We start from the raw sequence: 18,762 nt of genomic DNA on the forward strand, positions 1-18,762 counted from the left end.
ACAGGCGCTAAGCGGCAAATGGGTTCAATTACGGCTCTTGCTGGCCACACACACACACACACACGACTTCCATTGCTATTTCAATAAAGGGAACACCGTGGAGGGCGAACCAAACAGGAGAAGAAATGAAAAAGACAGAAAAATGAGCACTGTGAAGAAAAAAAGAGAGAAAAAAAAAGAAAATCTCTCGGTAATTCACACCAGATGATGCAACGTTCGTCATCACCTTTAACTCGAATCCAGAACTTTCCTGTGAATATGGAGCAGTAGAAAATCTATCTGAACACATAGAGAGGATGGTAAATGTAATGTAATGACTGCGCTGGTATTTAAATGCAAATCAGTCCAACACACAAACACAAACGTGTGTGGGTTTTTTTTTGGTACTTTTAGGATGTTAAAGTAATTGTGGGTTTGAGTCTCAACAACAACTAAACCCAAACTGAGTCTAAGGTTTAAAGGAGAACATCTCTCCTCCTGAATCTTCCTATAATAGAAAAAATCATCATAGAACTTGTAATTTATCTTTATCATTAATTCCTAAGGTGGAAAAAAAAGACAAACATGTTTTTAAAAAAAAAAATAAGAGGAAAAAAAGAGGAAAAAGGCAACTAACCTATTAAGTATTCATAAATAACCACAACAGAGTTCTGTCAAGAACAAGTGGGCTCCAATAAAATCCAAAGGGTGAACGCAAACAAAGGAACCAGGAAAAAGTATTTTATAAAAAAAAAGAAAAAAGAGTGAGGTACAATGCAAACAGAGAGGAGGAAGAGTGATGAATGCAGAGGAAGGGAGAGAGAGAGAGAGGAGAGAGAGGAGAGGAGAAGATGCCGTGACATTTGTTTAATGTGCAGCGGGTGAAACCCACTAGACCCCCATCCGCGACAGTGAGCGTGCCCTCTCAGCTGCTCCACAACACCATTAACAACAACAACAGCTCAGTGCACACACACATACACACACACACGCTCACACACACACACACACACACACACACACACACACACACACACACACGGTGCATGTTTGCACACAAGCAGTAGTGGTTTTAAATTTTAATGGCGGTGGCTATTTTCATAGAGCAGCGGAGAGTGATTCAGAGATTGAGTGATGGTGAGGGACAAGGAGCTGAATGACGGGCTCCATGACTGAGGTCACGGATCAGACCGGACACTATGTGTGTGTGTGCGTGCATGTGTGTGTGTGTGTGTGTGTGTGTGTGTGTGTGTGTGTGTGTGTCCTGCTGCAAAACATTCCCTGTGAGTGCCTGCAAGGACAGATGTGTGTGCATTGTGACTCTGCAGTAAAAGGCCAAAATGCTTCACCCAAAAATTATTGTTTCTGAGTTCTTGATTTTTTTTTTCTTTTTTCTTTAAGGAAAAAAAATGAATAAAGTGATGTGATTGTTGCTCAACATGTAACTGAGCTGTGTGCAAACAGGAAACTCACAGACTCAGAAGCCAATCGGGCATGTGAAATAAATTAGACATAACACATACGACGGTCCAATGTAAATAGAATAATATCGAGGAAAGAAAGAAGTGACTAATGACAAACATCTACAGGAGGGATTGGTGCGGTTACACGGCGTTTTCCCATCGTCTCCTCCTGAAACAGAGGTAAAGATATTCTCCTGTTGCCCTCTAGTGTTGCTGCGGCAGAGCAGACATCTGCAGCAGCAGCAGCAGCAGCAGCAGCAGCAGCAGCAGCAGCAGCAGCAGCAGCAGCAGCAGCAGCAGCAGCAACAGGTTTGTGTTTCAGTGTGGTTTCAGTAATAAAGCCGTACCGAGGTGGAGGGAGACAGGATGATGTTTCCGATGGAGGCTTTGAGCTCGTCGATGGTGGCTTTCTGCTGGTGCGTGCCGTTGTTTGGCTGAACAGGTTTGATTTCTACGTGGAACTTCCTGGGTTCATCCTCATCCTCAGAGTCGCTGGATGAGTAGAAGGAATTCTCTTTGGCATGTGAGCAAAGAAAAATAAGTTAAGGAGACAACAACGAGAGCAGAGAAAGAGAGAGACAGAGAGAGAGAGATCATCTACAAGTCCGGTTTTGTTTAGTCTTGGCCTCAGACTGCAGACGGGTGTGAGCAGAAAAACAAATGGCAATAAAATCCTTGAAGTCTTCCAACTTGGAACGAGGCTGAGAGTGAAAACAGCGTCAAGACAAATGGAAAAGGATATCGTTTTCATTTACTTCTGGTCTGATACAGAAACCCTCGGCATCCACCTGGGGGACGTTCTGCAGAAACACAGAGAAGAAAGTTTGGCTTAAAATCTAAAAGTAGCTGCAGCGTTTTTTAACTATTTAACACAGAGTTACAATAGACACATTTTAAATGATACATAAATTGTATTTATCAATGCTTACATTTCAGAAGAATTTATTCTGATACAGTATTATATAATTAAAAAAACACTATTTAAAACTTTTTATATTAGATAATTAGTGTGATTCCTTTCAAAGTGTTTAATGGTTTCAGCTCTTTTTTGTCTCTTAATGCCTAATTTGAATTACGTCATGCTTCAAAACTTTGTTTGAATTTAGTTTACTTTTCTTTTTTAATCAAAATCTGCCCACTTGTCATGACAGCTAATCAATTCATCAAGTGCAGATCATGCAATTTAATCAATATAGTAATTAAACGTCGTAAATGGTTCACAATGGAAACAACTTTAATCACTTCATTCCAGCATCTTTACTTGATTTTCCTCATTAAATAATTTATTTACTCATTTACTTATTTAAATCCAGTGTTAATTAAGATAATTAGAAATAATTAAAATGTATGTGTTTATGACATCTATATATTTATTAAAAACAAAAAAGGTGTGAATATGAGGTGATATTTTCAGTATTACTTAGTGTGTGTGTGTGTGTTTCTGTGTGTATTAGCTTGCTTACAGCGTTCTGGATGTCGATGGCCCCATAGTATCCGGGGGGAGCGCCATTGGCAGTGTTCTACAAACACAGAGAGAAGAATGAACGAATGAGCAAATCTGCTAAACAAACAAGAGAGAGAGAGAGAAAGCTGGAGAGAGAGAGAGAGAGAGAGTCACATGTTCACACACTGAAATACAGAGCAGAAAGAAAATGAACAAGGATCTTTTCTACCTCCTGCTGTTAAAGATCAAAATCGCATACAAAGCTGAATTAATATAAATATTAATATAAAAAGATCAATTAAATCGTTGCATTCTTGAGCTGTTTTGGTGTAAATTATTATACTCACAGCAGCTTCAACTTCTGTCGACTCCCTAGAAGACAAAAATGGACAAATAAAAATTTGAAATGTGTCTTTTTTTTTTTTCCTTCACAGGAGGGAAATAAGGTGCATAAAGTGGACAGAAGATGAAAAAGTCTTCACTCACGTCGAGTCTGTGTCCTTGTCTTTCCTGCGACCGGGGATCCCGAATGGTTTTCGCTTTCTGGGTTTAGCACCTTGACACAAAAACAAAGTGTTTATAATTAATTAGATGGAAAAATAGTGATTAAATCTGATATTAAATGATCGAAATGTGTTTGTTTTACACATTTGAGGACTTAATTTCAGGGAAAATAACTTAACTTGTGTAACTTTTAATTTCATAACAAGACTCACCTTCAGTAGCAATAGCTGTATTGCACTCCTCAAACTCAATGGGTCCTAATGAGACAAAAAAAAAAGAACTCATTTAGGTTCATTTGGCACGGAGAGGGTCAATGACCTCCTGCTGTGAATGCTGTGAATGTACATCACGCAATAATCACACACACACATACACACGGGGCGAGCACACACACACTTTGGCAAACACACAACATGCAGTCTGGCGTGCCATACAGTGAGTGTGTGATTGTGTATGTGTGATTGTGTGTGTGTGTGTATATGAACAGGGGGCAGGGCCGGTCCCAGAGGGCAGACGAGGTCAATAGCGGAGTCAACTGTGTGTCTGGTGGCACTCGCAGTGATGTGACACTCCCTCCCGGGGACACAGAGCGCTACTCTGGCAACACAAGAGTCCTCCTCGCACACAAAAACACACACAAATACACAAAAAACTCCACCTGGGACGTATGAATCACCGCCGTCGTGAACCAATTGCTACAGTAAATCAGCGCTCACAACAAACAGCAGGTATTGAACCGAGCTGAAACTAAACCTGCCCGCACGGGACACGCGAAGTCACTAACCCTATTACAATAAGACAAACAAGTCCAAGATTACATGCAGCGAAGTGTTTAAAGCCACATGGACAAATCTGCTCTCAGGCTTAAGAGATGCCCTTTCCTCCCTCTATGTGACATGCAAAGAAAAAATGAGCCACGCACAGGCGCACACACACACACACATACACGTTTAAATCCTCCCCTGAAACAACCTTTATTATCAACACACTGAGGCGACAAATCATCGTATCTGTTCCAGTTAATGAGCCCGATATCAAAAAATAACATTGCTTTGGGTTGTTTGGATGCGTCGTCGAGAACGGAGAAGAACAACAAAGTTCACACTTAATTTGCTGCTCATCAATTATATACACATTCACCTCCGAGGCCTCCTCCGCACTTGGACTGTCTGTCACGCTTCTACATTTACATTTATGGAGGGGTGGTTTGCAGTGCTCACACACGCACACACACATGCACACACATAGTGAAAACCAGTGGCAGGACATGCAATGTGTGTACGTGTCAATCAGCGTCTGTATGTGTGTGTACGGTGTCTCCAGAGCTTCATAATGAGACAAACTGAATTTAATTACATATGTAAACACACACGTACACACATTACACTGTATTTGATTTCTCCGCGCCAGTGTTTATGTGTTGCAGTGCAGTCATTATAAAGCTGTGTGACTCATCAGGAAACAACACATTTCGCTGAATGTGTCATGTAAAAAATGATTTTTCTTCTCTCGCCTCCACTTTTAACGTAAACATTACACACCCCATTCCAGCAAATGTGTGTTAATCAGCTCCGTGGTGCTCTGTCTCTCAAATATATGTATATTTTCTTTACCTTTGTGTATTTATGCATACAAGAATGTATGAATCTGATGTATATATGGTCTCAGTATATGGGGAATAAGGGGCTTGACAGGGCAGAAGAGTTCATTTTGTGCTTCCACTGTAAATATTGTGTACAAATGAACAGATGTATTATGTTTAAAGGGATATGCCAACATTTTTTTTCGTGTCTTGCCTCACTCCCGAGTCCATGACAAGCAGATAGACACCATCCTTTCGACTGTGCGTGCAGTAACAAGGGGGAGCCCGTATCGCCCGTAATTAGCTTAACTCAAACGCTGGAAGTGCATAGGTAGTGTTAGCCTGCCGAACAAAATTGTAAACAGCTGGTATTTAGACAAATTAACAACACACTGCTGATCTAAACGGCTATTTTCTTGCCTAAAAATGTTGATAAAGTGATATATTTACAGAGTTTAGAGCTAAAATTAATTCAGCTGCTGATTTCAGCTCGGGTAGGAGGCAGGCTAACACTACCTATACACTTCCAGCATTTGAGCTAAGCTAATTACGGGTGATACGGCTCTATCTCCCTTGTTACTGCACGCACAGTCGAAAGGATGGTGTCTATCTGCTTGTCATGGACTCAGGAGTGAGGCAAGACACAGGAAAAAAAATGTTGGTGTATCCCTTTAAATAAATAAAAAAGAAGAGGAAGAAACAGAACAGATTTTTCTTAACACGTATGGCCTGAGAGATGAGAAGTGTGAGTTTGCACTGCAGTATCCTGTTACTGTATGGAGCTGGAAGGCTTCACAGATGACAAGATGAGCAGGAGGGAGAGAGAGAGAGACAGAGAGGGAGGGAGAGAGATAGGGCAGGACCCTCTGGCAATATTTCTGATACACACTAACATGCCTTGACCTGAAAACAACAAAGCTAATGATATTTTAACTCAAAATGTATACAGTAGCGGCGGCGGCGGCGGTCCAATGAAGTCTCTCCCCAGAGGATGCCAGTCGCGAGCAGAATTGACGCATTGTTTGGCGTGTGCAATGCTGAGTGAAGCGCAGGGAAGCGGCGAGTCACGAGAGGCATGCATCACGCCAAGTGAAGTGGATAAAGTACACCAATGACCGATCTACTCTACTGTGCAATATCGGGCCTCTTCACCGCCGGCGAGCACACACACACACAACACACACACACATACACACACATACATAATATACACAACGTGGAGCACGAACCACCGTTTGTGTGCGTGCGCGTTGAGAGAGTTTCATGCCAATCATAACAAAATTGGCATGCTCGCTCAAGAACTTTCTCCCATGGGAGGAAGTGAGAGAGACTCACACACACACACATGTATATAAACACACACACAGACACACAGACACACACAAACACACACAGACATGGTAATTTCATCATCCTCCATGCGCTCATCGTCCTGACATAAAACAGGTAAGAATGTCTGAACTCATGAGGTGTATCTTTTTCCTGGAGAGGAAGCTCATAATCATTATCTCATCCTTCATTAGGTCCGTCAGCTGTACATACTGTCAAACAAAAGTAATAAAAAATTTAAAAAAAAGGGACTCAGAAAGGAGGGAAATTACTGGAAAATTACACATTGCATTCTTTGTTCAAGCTCTGGGATGTTTAACAAAACGCTGTGGATCTACGTAAGGGCCAAGGCAGAGCAGGAACTCTTTGCCTCTAGCATCCTGCGATTGCATCTGACAATATTTATGCACACCAACTGCAAAAAAAAGTCTAAACACCAGACACATGAATATTACCTAAATCTGGGCAGACATTAGGAACTGTTTAAACATCTCCCAAACAGACAGACGACTTTGTTTATACAGGGGAAGATGTTTCTTTTCTTTCTACTCTCTGTGAGGGAAGCATGCAGTCACGCATGAGCGGAGAATGGTTTTTTAAATTGCATATGCTTCACATGGCACTGGGAGTGGGAGAGGGGGGTGGGAGGAGGAGGAGGAGGAGGAGAGAGGGGTGGGGGTGAGGGTGGGGGGTTGGTTTGCGTGTCTGGCCCACCGCCAGTTGACAGCTCAGCTGGATATCGTTGAACACTCCGAACCCCCCTGCCTCGCAGTGTGTCACTTTGGGATTGTTTCCGCAATAGAAAGTTTATTCAACCTCTCTCTCTCTAAAGGCACTGGACCGGCCATCCGTTCAGCTATTTAATCAGGGGACAGACAGGTTATTTTTCTGACAGGCCCGGGGCTGCTGTGCAATCCCTAATGAACAGCTTGATACAAGGAGGAATTTTTTGACCGTTTTTTAGCCTCAATTAATTCTGCTGTCCAAACAAATGAGGGCCACCACTCCTCGGACGCAGCGTCTGGACACAGGGGTCACCGTTTGTGTACACACAAACACAGCAGAGGTGAAGTCTTTATGCCTGTGTGTGTGTGTGTGTGTGTGTGTGTGTGTGTGTGTGTGTGTGTGCGTGCCTGACGTAATGTAGTTAAAAAAAAAAAAAGAAGAGTGAAGTTGGATCGGATATTTTTACGACAGGGGGGGGCTTTAAACTGTTCGCATGCAGATTTCACACACTAATTAACAGCTGATTGCATTGAGACAGAGAGAGGGAATCAAAGCTTTAGAGCTACTACACAAACTGCAAGAGTAACTCACTAACTATGCGTGAATGAGCTGTGTGTGAGAGCGAAAGTGTGCGTGTGAAAAAAAAAAAAAAAAAAAAAAAAAGAGGGAGGTGAGAGTGGTAGAGCCGAGCCGAGCCGAGCCAAAAGGAGTCTGAGGAGTATTCCCTTGATTATTGTGGCATGGCAAAGTTTACACAAGAGTCATTGTTGAGCTCTGACCTCCTCAAGTAGGTTGGTTCTGCCTGCTTAGTCTGCAAAGCACAGCACAGCAAAGCAAAGCACAGCAAAGCACAGCAAAGCAAAGCAAAGCCTCCCCGTGTGTCACATGCTTACTGGAATGCCAAGCCTGCCTACCTTTACAGCAGATTACTATGATTGACTCTGATGGCCCCTCTCCTACTTCTTAATTGCCCCTCTCTCTCTCTCTCTCTCTATACGAACCCCCTCCCCGTCCCCGCCGGGCAGGAACAGGCAATAGAGGAGGAGGACCCCGTTTATTTACACACAAACGCAGGCGCTGATCAACACTGATTATTAGAATGAATGAAGCGTGCACGGTGCAGACACACACGCACACATACACATAATAGAAACACACACACACACAGACAGAGACAGTGTTAGTGGTTCACCTGGTCTCTCCTTGCCCGTTCCTTTGCTCTCCGCCAGCTTCTGTATTAAACCCTCCAAAGAGGTGTTTTCGATGTTCCTCACAAATTCGGTATGGAGCTGTGAAATCAAAAAGAAAAAAAATCATATTTACAGACATGTTCAACTGCAAATATCAGATCCAATACACAAAAAAAGAAAATTATACAACGTATTATGGTACAAATTGTATTTTTTCAACACGTTCATGTAAATAAACAGCCTAATCATCATCTTCCTCCAAACATGCTGTGTGCTTATTGGCTTAGTGACACTGATAAGATTTACTCATTGACTCATGACAGGGCTTTTTTTTTTGTTTTCGATGCCCAAAAGCATCAATCCATAAAAGTATTGAAGTGTGACACCCAGCTCTCAGAGTGACACAGTGAATCACTGATCAATATGACAGAAGAAAAGTCATTTTGAGTAAATGAGCTCCAATTTTCATTAAAGGGATACTTCACCCAAAATCAATAATTCGCCAATTATGCCAAGTAAGGGTTTGGAGAACTTTCTGAGTTATCGAAACGCTTTTGGAGTTCCTGGGGGGGTCCAGCTGGCAACGGATTTTCAAATAACGGCGGCGGATAGAGTTCAATTTTGAATCGTCCATAACACACACTATGAAACATCCAAATACCTCCATACTGCTCGTCAGTACTGACCCAAGTGTCCCGAAGCTGCAACATGAAAAAGTTTATCTCTGTTTTTAGCCTTTTTGTAGTAGTAGCTCTTAGTGGCTGTGCGAGATTTGCTGCGAGATGTTCTTCCGTGTTTACATCGTACATCCAATGGTTTACAACGACGAACGAACAAATCTCGCGCATGCGCACAAACATCAACAGAGCCACTGGGAGCTACTACTACAACAAGGCTAAAAAATCTTTTTCATGTGGCGGCTTCAGGACACTTGGGTCAGTACGGACGAGCAGTATGGAGGTATTTGGATGTTTCATAGTGTGTGTTTTGGACGATTCAAAAGTGAACTGATCCGCCGCCATTACATGAAAATCCGTTGCCAGCCGGACCCCCCCTGGAACTCCAAAAGCGTTTTGATAAGTCAAGAAAGTTCTCCAAACCCTTCCTTGGCATAATTGGCGAATTATTGATTTTGGGTGAAGTATCCCTTTAATTAGGTCGGATTAACTACGTGTCTAAGAACTGTAAAGCACAGTCGCATCCAACTTGACCTGCAGATATGAAACAACACTGCAGTGAGGATTTCCGCCGCCCTGGACCTGACTGAAGGATGAGACACTTTCACTTTGTTTACTTCAAAATTGGCTTCTCTCCCCGCTGAGATATTGACTTTTCCTCACTGCTCACTGCGCACAGCTTGTCGTCAAGTTTTTTGGTTTTTCTATCTCCAAATCTATTAATCACAAGCACAAACTGGAACTTGTCAGCTACAAACAGTATAGAGACTGTGTTTATGGATGATTTAAAGCTGCATTATGTGAAATTGTTTCAGCTGGTGGAGACTTTTATTGATTGATCATGTTGCTTTTTGTAAAAGTTTTTCCACTCCATTATTCGGATTAATTCTTTTCTAATTGGTGATTAATGAAACTAAACATGTTCAGTGTTTATTCCTTTGGTTGGAGGGGATACAGTCAGATGAGTCAGCGTCCATGCAGCGAAACAACATTAAATTCATCGTTCGACGCCGGGTGAAGTCATCACATGCGAGAATTTCCAGGAAAGAAGAAAAACAAAGGATTATAGCGTCACACACACCGAGTGTTCGGTGCGATTTGCTGCGTTGATGCACAGAAGGAGACAAACACAGCCTGCTGCAGCCTCCTCGCACTGCTTTTTCCTTTTGAGTTGATATTTATAATGTTTATTCTGCGTTGGGCCTGTGGAGACATACTGTACTTTACTGTCACTCTATTGTGTCAGGTTGAATCATTGTTGTTGGCGCTGCGGTCTGCCCTTTGGGCTGTATCGGGGAGGAAGGATAGTGTTTGTTTGCTTGTTTGTTTTGGATGTGCATGTGTGCTTGTGTGTTTACCGAGGGGGAAGTAAAAAGCGATGTATAGGCATGGGGATGGAGGGGATGGGTGGGGGGGGAGCGAGGGAGCGGTGGTTGTGACTGCGCTGCCTCAACCAAAACCATTTAGATGTGCGTGATACTGTGAGCGCAGAGCGGCCCCTTCCTTCGCTATCAAACAAACACACACGCATCCGCACACACATATATGTGTGTCTGCAAACCCCCCCTCGGCCCCTGTAGCGAGGTGGAGTGCATTAGCCTTCTGTGCCCTGGCAGGAGAGGATGTTGTGTGTGTGTGTAGGGGGGGTGAGGTGGATGGGGGTGGGGGGGCAGCAGGGAGGTTGCGGCGGTGAGGAAGTATGCTCACTGCAGCACACGCGATCTGTCAGGTGCTGCTGCCATGATGGGGGGGCACTAATGTCATCAACCTGCGTGCCCTGCCTGCCTCTCTCTCTCACACACACACACACACACACACACACACACACATATATATACACACACACACGCACACATGCACGCACACACCGACCTCGTACTGTGGAGACCTCTTTTTCCCACATGCTCGAAACATGCATCTGCCTTCAAGGGATCCTCACTCACACACAAATGCTTACTTAAAAAAACAAACACAGCACGCACACCGACAGACACACCTGCCCTTCTGTGAGTTTCAGGCTCTCGCTGCAGCCGAACAGCATTCTGCACTTCTCTCACTTCAAATAGCACCTTAATATAACTATATATGGTCTTTTTTTTTCTTTCATTTTTTCACTCTTTTATCCTTCATGCCCACTGAGCTGCACGCTTCACATTGATACTTCTTGATTTTAGTGACTCTTTCTGTTACAGGTTTCCTTTTTACTTTTATTAGTTTCAATCGCCGAATGCTGCTGCAAATCTCTCATCTCGGGTTGGTTTTAATGTCCCCTTGACTGACCGTCGGAGACACTACGGAGCAAAATGAGACAAAAAACAGCATCTTTTGTTGATGCTGTTTTGTCGTTTGCCCAGATTTCCCCCCTTTTGCACAACTGTGAAAGTCCCTGCGAACCCTGCAGTCGGCCTGACGTGGGTGTAAACACATGTCTCATCTGATAAACTGACACACATGGACCCAGCAGCCATTCCTGTTTACCTGCTGCCAGCAAGGAACATAACTAAGGGGGGGTTGAATGCATGCAGAGACTCATGCTATCTCACCCCAGATGTGAAAAAAAATCTGGTTGCAGGCATCTCTAAGCATCCAGCAGAAGTCAGCCGGGGCAGCGACAAGGACATGGTTCCCTGCCAACTTCCCAAAACATGAATTTCATAATGATTTGTGGTTATATAAGAAAGTAATATTTACATTCTGAGTGTTTTATATTGGTAAAAGTTTGATTTCTTAATGTAATTGTATCAGTTTAGTGAAAAATAAAGAACTCAACCTTCTCAATGAAGTGGATTTTAGGCTTTTGAGCTATTGCACTTTGTAAATGTAGAATGAATTTGAGTTAATCAGTTCTATGACCTCCTTCAATAATCAATCTACTTGTTTACCTTCAGTTTAACTGCACTCCCTTCACACACACATCACATTTCACCACTGAAACACTAAGAGAGGTAGGTCTTGTTTGCTTTAGCTGGCTGTTACTCTGCTGTGGTGTTCATGTTGTTATTCTTCACTCTGTTCTTGTTCTTGTGTGCAGCACCAGACCGAAACTGGTCTGGACAGTTTTACAGCCAGTTTCCTATGTCAGTCGGACTTTAAATTAAAACATTGTAATTCTAACTTTGACTTTATCATAGTATCTTAACCTGTAATTTTAAAAATAAGACTTTACTTTTAATTGTAATTGGTGCAGATTAGCCAGAACAGTGCCTCCACATTTAAATGCACACGCTGAAATATGACTATGTGACAAATTAACCTTTAGTCTTGAATCAATAACTATAGTATATAAAAGTCCTTGTAACAATATGGCCACTTTTTACATTATATATGATATTATAATATTAGAACACAGACCAAGTAACATTAATATCATAATTTAAGTGTCATCAGTATTACTCAGCAACAGATCAGTAGGACAGAAGATAAGAGCAATAACTTCTCCTCTCTCCTCCCTGGTATTTCCAAACTCCTTTGCAACTTGGTTTTGAGGACTAGTTTATCACCACTTGATTTATCACTTGGTTTGGAGGACCTCAGTATTTTGCTTTGGCGCTCAGCAACAGGCAGCAGCACTGGCCCATCTCCTGCTCAGCAGCAGGAACTGGGAGACTGAATAACCTGCGGTAGCCTGTCGCTCCACATTGTTTCCAACTTGCCGCACGAGCTGCTGCAGACTGGACCGGCCGCGCTCTCACGGTGGAGCTGCGTCGCCCTCTGTGCACAATGAGGGAACTGCAGCAGCAGCAGCAGCAGCAGCAGCAGCAGCAGCATCCGCACAGAGCAGCCACAGATTAATGAGAGCGGAGCGGCAGACTGTTGTAAGCCTGGAGTTATTCTGTGTGGCACTGGTAAGTATGATTGTTGAATAAATAAATGAGGAAGAAATATCTGTTTCACGTTGAATGCTGATTAATTCAGCTCTGGACCATGTTTGAAAGCCTTCACTATTGGAGTTGATCAGACCTGCTGCTGCCATTCTCTAAAACCTAAACAACGCTCTCCCAGAAACAAAACGGGGGCCCGTGCAGCACTTCTAGCGTTCAGACGCAGCATTTGGCAAATGTTTGGACTTGTGGAGGTGTTTTAGATACGCTGAGAGGGAGTTTTGATCAGTTTTTAATTGCTTGGCATAAAAGGCTGAATGGACCATTTCCTGCTTCTCAGTTAAATGATTAGTGAGATCAAAGGCGACACTAATTGATATGACACACAGTGAACCCAATGAGCACAGCCTCAGGTCAACACGACATCTACTCCACCCACAGGAATGTCAGAGACGACGTATGTGCGCATGTGTATGCAATGCATGCATGCGTGTGTGCATGTGTGCGTGCATGTGTGCGCATGTGTACACTCACCTCTCCTATTTGAATGTGTGTTTCGTCGACGGACTGCGAGTACGACCGAATGATCTCCTTCATGTGGACGATGTGGCTTTCTTCAATGTCTTGGAATTTCTGCAACACAAATTAGAAAATGCGCAACAAAACAAATCTGAATCAGCCTCGTTATAAACAAGCATAAAAACAAAATATATAGTAGAAATGAAAATGCAGCAGGCGGCGCAGGAAACTTCACTTCCTGCTGCTTTCTGTGCGTCTGTTTGGGTGGTCTCACACAATTATTCTGTTCATGAGACCCGCTGAGGGAGTTCATTTCTGGTTTTTAAGCAGTAATATGGTGTAGATCACAACCATAAATGTTAGTAGTTACTTCCTGGGCTTTTTTTTTTTGGTTGAGGGGGGGTTAGGCTAAGGAGAAAGAGCATAAATAATCAGAGACTGGAAAATCACAGTGTGGAGGGAGACGAGGCTTTTCTTACCACAAAGAGCCACTCAGTGCTGCATCTACACTACAGAGACGTGCTTCTGTCATTCACCACAATACGCTCACACACACACACACACACACACAGGCACACAGGCACACCCACTCAGACAAAAGAGTACACACATGTAGGAGCCCCAGTGATGTCAGAGAGCACATGTGTTCAGTGTTTATAACGCATGTCCACATGTGCCGAGTTTGAGATGAGCCGTAGACTTGTGTGATCCCGGGGAAGCAGAAAAAAGCAAAAAAAAAAAAAGTAAAGCTGCTGCAAACGCTGCTTTGCTTTCTCTCGGGGGGGAAAAACAAAAAAAAAATGCCGCGGCCTAACTGGAACCATTTCTGGTGGCGGAGCTGTGCTGCGGTGCAGGAGGAGATGGAGGCCAAATTCTGCTGATCTGATTTTAATTTGGAGTTTATCTAATCACTCCTTCAGATGGATCCAATCAAAGGTTTCCACAATGATTCCATTGCGGAGGAAAAAACACAATCTGGAGATGATACAGGGCATGAAGCGTGGAACACACACACACACACACACACACACACACACACACACACACACACACACACACACACACACACACACACACACACACACACACACACACACACACACACACACACACACACACACACACACACACACACACACACACACACACACACACACACACACACACACACAGAGACACACGCATGCACGAGACTGACATATTACACAATAAAAAAGTGTTGCATACCAACGGCAACCGACAACAGACATAGTTTGTGAGCACATATTTCATTAAAAAGCGCACGCACACGGAGATCCGGCCCGCCCGCCCGCCCGCCCGCCCGCCGTCGACGTTACCTGTGCAGTTTCTGCCATCTTCTGTTCGAACTCTGACTTGGCCGTGGCGTACTTCTCCACATACGACTTGTAGGTCTCTGTGGCTTTTTTGGCTTTCACTCCAGCCTGCAAAGTACAACCAGATAAACCGATAAATGGCTATCATCAGTGTATATATATATATATATATATATATACTGTGTAGAGTAGACAATGGGCCTCTGTTTTCCCAGATCAACTGACAAATCAGCGAAGGAAAACCAAACTCCTCTTCACATTTGAAAAGCAAAAGAGGCTCTTTGAGGTTAAGGTTTCTGTGAAGATTGGAGTGTTAAGGCACTTCATCATGACTTAATAGCATACCATGATTATGTCGGCGTGTGTGTGTGTGTGTGTTTGTGTGTGTGTGTACGTGCGAGTGTGACCTCCCACCTTGTCCACATCTCTCTGGGTGGCCCCCTCTTTGCGGAGGCGCTCCTGCTCCACGGTTTTGGCATTGTAGTTCTCCTTGGACTTCTGCAGGGCCTGAGATATGGTCTGGATGTTCTGGACGGCCTCCAGGGTGGACGCCACCTCTTCTTTTGTCTGACAAACACGCACAAACACGCACAAACAAATGTCACATACAGTTAACTCTACAACAGGCCGTGAAATAATAATAATAACAGGGTTCCTACTCTTCTCTTGAAATCATCTTTTTCCAGGACATTTTCAGCTGCTACAGTTTGACAGACATTAGTTTTTACGGCATACACCGATTCATCAAGTGTTCTTTTTGACAATGATACCTTATTTTGTAAATTTAATCCGTTTTTTTCTATGTTTATTCCTCTCTCTCATTCTCTCTCCCAGAAGTCGGATTTAAAGATGTGCAGTCTATGGCTCTAATTTATGAAATAATCTCTTAAATGCTAAGAAATTATGGCAAATGTATCATAGAACAGCACAAACATGTATTTTTTTTTCCTTAGCAGGGTCTGAAAAAGTCAAATAGAGCTCTGGTAGCTGATGTCATGATGCGATAAATCATTTTCCAGGACAGCTTCAGCTTTTCCAGGACATTTGACTTGTTTTTCTCATTTTCCATGTATTTTTCATGACTGGAGCATTGGTCAAACGTTTAGGTTTTCCAGATTTTCCAGGATGTGTGGACTGGGAACCCTGAATAAGTGCAAGTGGCACCACTGCACTATTGCTTCAACTTTGCACAATACAGAGTCAGTGCCTGTCCCTTGTTTATTATGTGAGTTTGGAGAAAGAAAACACACAGACTGGCCTTTAGTGCCCCAGTAAAACACTATTTCACTTCCTCAGTTTCACTCTCCAACATGTGACACACAACTTGCACACTGACTGCAGCAGGAAGTGATTAAAGAGATGCAGCAGCTATTAAAAATGGATCCAATTCTGCACTTGATCTGATATGAACAGACTGCGTTCGTCCTCTTCTTCTATAGTTAAAAGGACGTAAGAAGAAAAACAAGTAGTAAAGACTTTTAACACAGAGTCATTTCATTAATGTAAAGGTCACCTAAGTAAGCAGAAGAGGATTCATCTGGCAAAACTGTAAATTATGTACACAAATTGAGTTATTGCTCCAAGATGGGTGTTTATTCCTTGTTATCTGCTCTGCTTAACTACAGTTTACAGTGTAGCTGCGAGTTAGAGGAGCAGGGCGAGCGGAGAGGTGACGGAGAGAAAGAAACTCTAACAGCCACTATGTCATGCTGAAAGCACAAACACAACTCCGCCGCCTGCCAACTCCCGGCTCTTGTCTCACTGTTGTGTGTTCTGCAGCTTCATGCATGAGATATGAGCTGATGGTGTGTGTCTCAGCGGGGGAGGAGACATGGAGGAGTGATGTGTAGAAGAAAAAAAAGCTCCATAGATAATAACTAACACTACTACACGCAATGTTTCTTCAGGACGGGACTAAACCTGCTAAAAATTGAGCTTGCCTTCATTTGTTTTCTGTGTTAACTAATGAAAAATGTTTTTTTTTTAAAGATAATTTTAATCTCTGTACCTTTTTGTGTGCTTTGGCCTGCTCCTCTACGTATCTTTGAACATCTTTTATGAGATCCTGTAGTTTCCTCACTAGATCCATGTGACAGCTGGCCAGCTTCTCCGTCGAGCTCTTAAACACATCCCACACTGGAGCGAACGTCCTGGGTTAAAAGATGACAAGACACCGCAGAGGTTAGAACATGGGAAGACCTTCCTCCATTTCATCACATTGGTTTTTTCGTTTTCTTTTTATTATTATTATTATCATTATTTCCAAGAGCTAGAACGTGGTTTAAACTTACCCAAGCTGAGAAAAGTTGCCTGCTGACTTGGCAAGTTTGGTCATGGACCTGGCATAGGCCTCTTCAATGGTACTCCTAAAGAAACAGCACAGAGACATCACTCATTAAATCATTATATATGACATATGACACCTTGATTAAACTCAAATTATTAACGCCAACTATACAAACTAAAAATAAAAAATGTATTATATAGTATGATAAAGTTTTTCTAAAGTATTTTCAACTAGGTTATGGCTCAGATGGGCCACACCGCTGAACAACTGCAGGTCCCGGCCAGAAACACCCACTTAGAGCTTGCAACATAAATGTTTGACCACATGCACAGTGTGTGGCCAAAATAAGTGTGGTTTGGCTTGTGATTTGTTCATAAAACCCCATGTTGAAGCTGACAGCGTATGAAAGTTAATGTTTAAAACTCTGTTTCTCCCAATTTTCCTTTTTATTCTCTCACTCTGCAGCAAAGTGACAGGAATGAAAAAAAAATAAATAAAAAAGCTGCAGCAGTGTTATACTGCAAGCCTGAATTATGCATGTCTCATTTTGCCAGCCTCTCTCTGCAGTCACATCACAGCAACAAGGTCAGCCAGGGGGAAACGGGACAAATACACACACACACACACAAACATTAACAACCCATGGAAGAGAGCACACACACACACATACACATGGAGGATGGCACAAGCTGGTGTTGTTGCATTAGTGGCTGATTTCCCGCTCCCACATCTTTGTGAGCCCAGAACGGCAGTTAGATGTTTTTATACTTTATACTCGTCGTGCTGTAAATACTTCAAGGACTCGGACCGGAGAGCACAGACATCCGCCAAGACGAGTGTCAGACGACACACACCAGGCTTCAGAGGAAAAACATTCGCATTCCTAATAAATGATCCGGATCTGGCCTAAAATTTAATGGGTCCGTCTCTGGTCCGCGGCCCCGTCCCTCAGCACCACAGATCTGTTCAGCTCTTTCCGTGTAACGCTGCCGACAAACAAACAGCACAGTAAATATAACCAGTGTGCCTTAAAATGGTTTAATTGTTTACATATGGCTTACTGTTACAACAGCCGTCTGCTGCTTGTGTGCTTTTTCTTTTTTTTTTATTGCATATTGCGCTTTATTGCCACTTATTGATTACTGTAATGTTTCTTTGATTCCTTAAATTGCTTTATAATTGTCTTTTATTATGTTTTTATGTTCCAGGCAGTGCAATTTAAAATGTCATTATATTGATGTCTGTCCATCAATTTACTACAGTAATAACAATAACATTACTAATGCAATAACCACTAGTGCTACTTTAAAAACACAGTATCAAGATGTTAAAGTTTACATTTTGTGGTGTGATAAAAATATATTTTACAAAAATTATAATTCTTCAGAACTTAATTTGGCCCAGTTACCTTTTGACTTCGCATTCGGACACACACTTACAACTACACTAGACTTTTCTAAGTCATATTTGAGTTGTTTCTAAATGTTGTTTTCCTGTTAATGATCAGTATGCTGGACATAAATAGTACTTTATTCAGGCATAGAAAGTTATATTAGACTGATTTTACATCGATACACTCAGATATTCTTAGTTTCTCCGTTGCTCTTGTTCTGACCACAGATGGTTTTCAGATGAAGTGACCTGAAGAAGACCATCTGTGGCCAAAGTGCTGTCAATCAAAACGCTGATTAAAGAAGGTCTGGGGGGTAAATTCTCGACGAAGCAGTTTTAAAACAAAAATATTAATAAAATAAATAAATATCTTGACTGTCCCTTCAGGAACTTTAATAGGCAGTGACACATGAATCATCTTATTTTCTGTTATTGCAATAGTGAATCATAACAATTAGTGTGAGATGTAGTTGAAAGATTCAAAACAATCATTCTTAAATAATTAGTCTTTATAT

The 18,762-nt window shown here is 42.5% G+C and overlaps 1 protein-coding gene across 4 annotated transcripts in view; it reads right to left on the reverse strand.

The window, feature by feature from the left end:
• Positions 1–18,762, reverse strand: part of fcho2 (FCH and mu domain containing endocytic adaptor 2) — a 48,195-nt gene that overhangs the window by 16,797 nt on the left and 12,636 nt on the right. For all 4 annotated transcript variants that reach the window (XM_083984271.1, XM_083984270.1, XM_083984269.1 and 1 more), the window contains exons 3-14: positions 16,860–16,934; positions 16,577–16,718; positions 14,983–15,135; positions 14,572–14,676; positions 13,250–13,348; positions 8,220–8,316; positions 3,603–3,647; positions 3,373–3,442; positions 3,234–3,258; positions 2,906–2,962; positions 2,183–2,242; positions 1,790–1,963 (exon numbers count right to left, since the gene is read on the reverse strand). In XM_083984271.1, coding sequence (XP_083840397.1) covers positions 1,790–1,963; positions 2,183–2,242; positions 2,906–2,962; positions 3,234–3,258; positions 3,373–3,442; positions 3,603–3,647; positions 8,220–8,316; positions 13,250–13,348; positions 14,572–14,676; positions 14,983–15,135; positions 16,577–16,718; positions 16,860–16,934 — 1,102 coding nt within the window. The remainder of the gene's footprint in view (positions 1–1,789; positions 1,964–2,182; positions 2,243–2,905; positions 2,963–3,233; positions 3,259–3,372; positions 3,443–3,602; positions 3,648–8,219; positions 8,317–13,249; positions 13,349–14,571; positions 14,677–14,982; positions 15,136–16,576; positions 16,719–16,859; positions 16,935–18,762) is intronic.

Source organism: Trachurus trachurus (genome assembly GCF_905171665.1).
Source record: "Trachurus trachurus genome assembly, chromosome: 12".
Taxonomy (NCBI): Eukaryota; Metazoa; Chordata; class Actinopteri; order Carangiformes; family Carangidae; genus Trachurus; species Trachurus trachurus.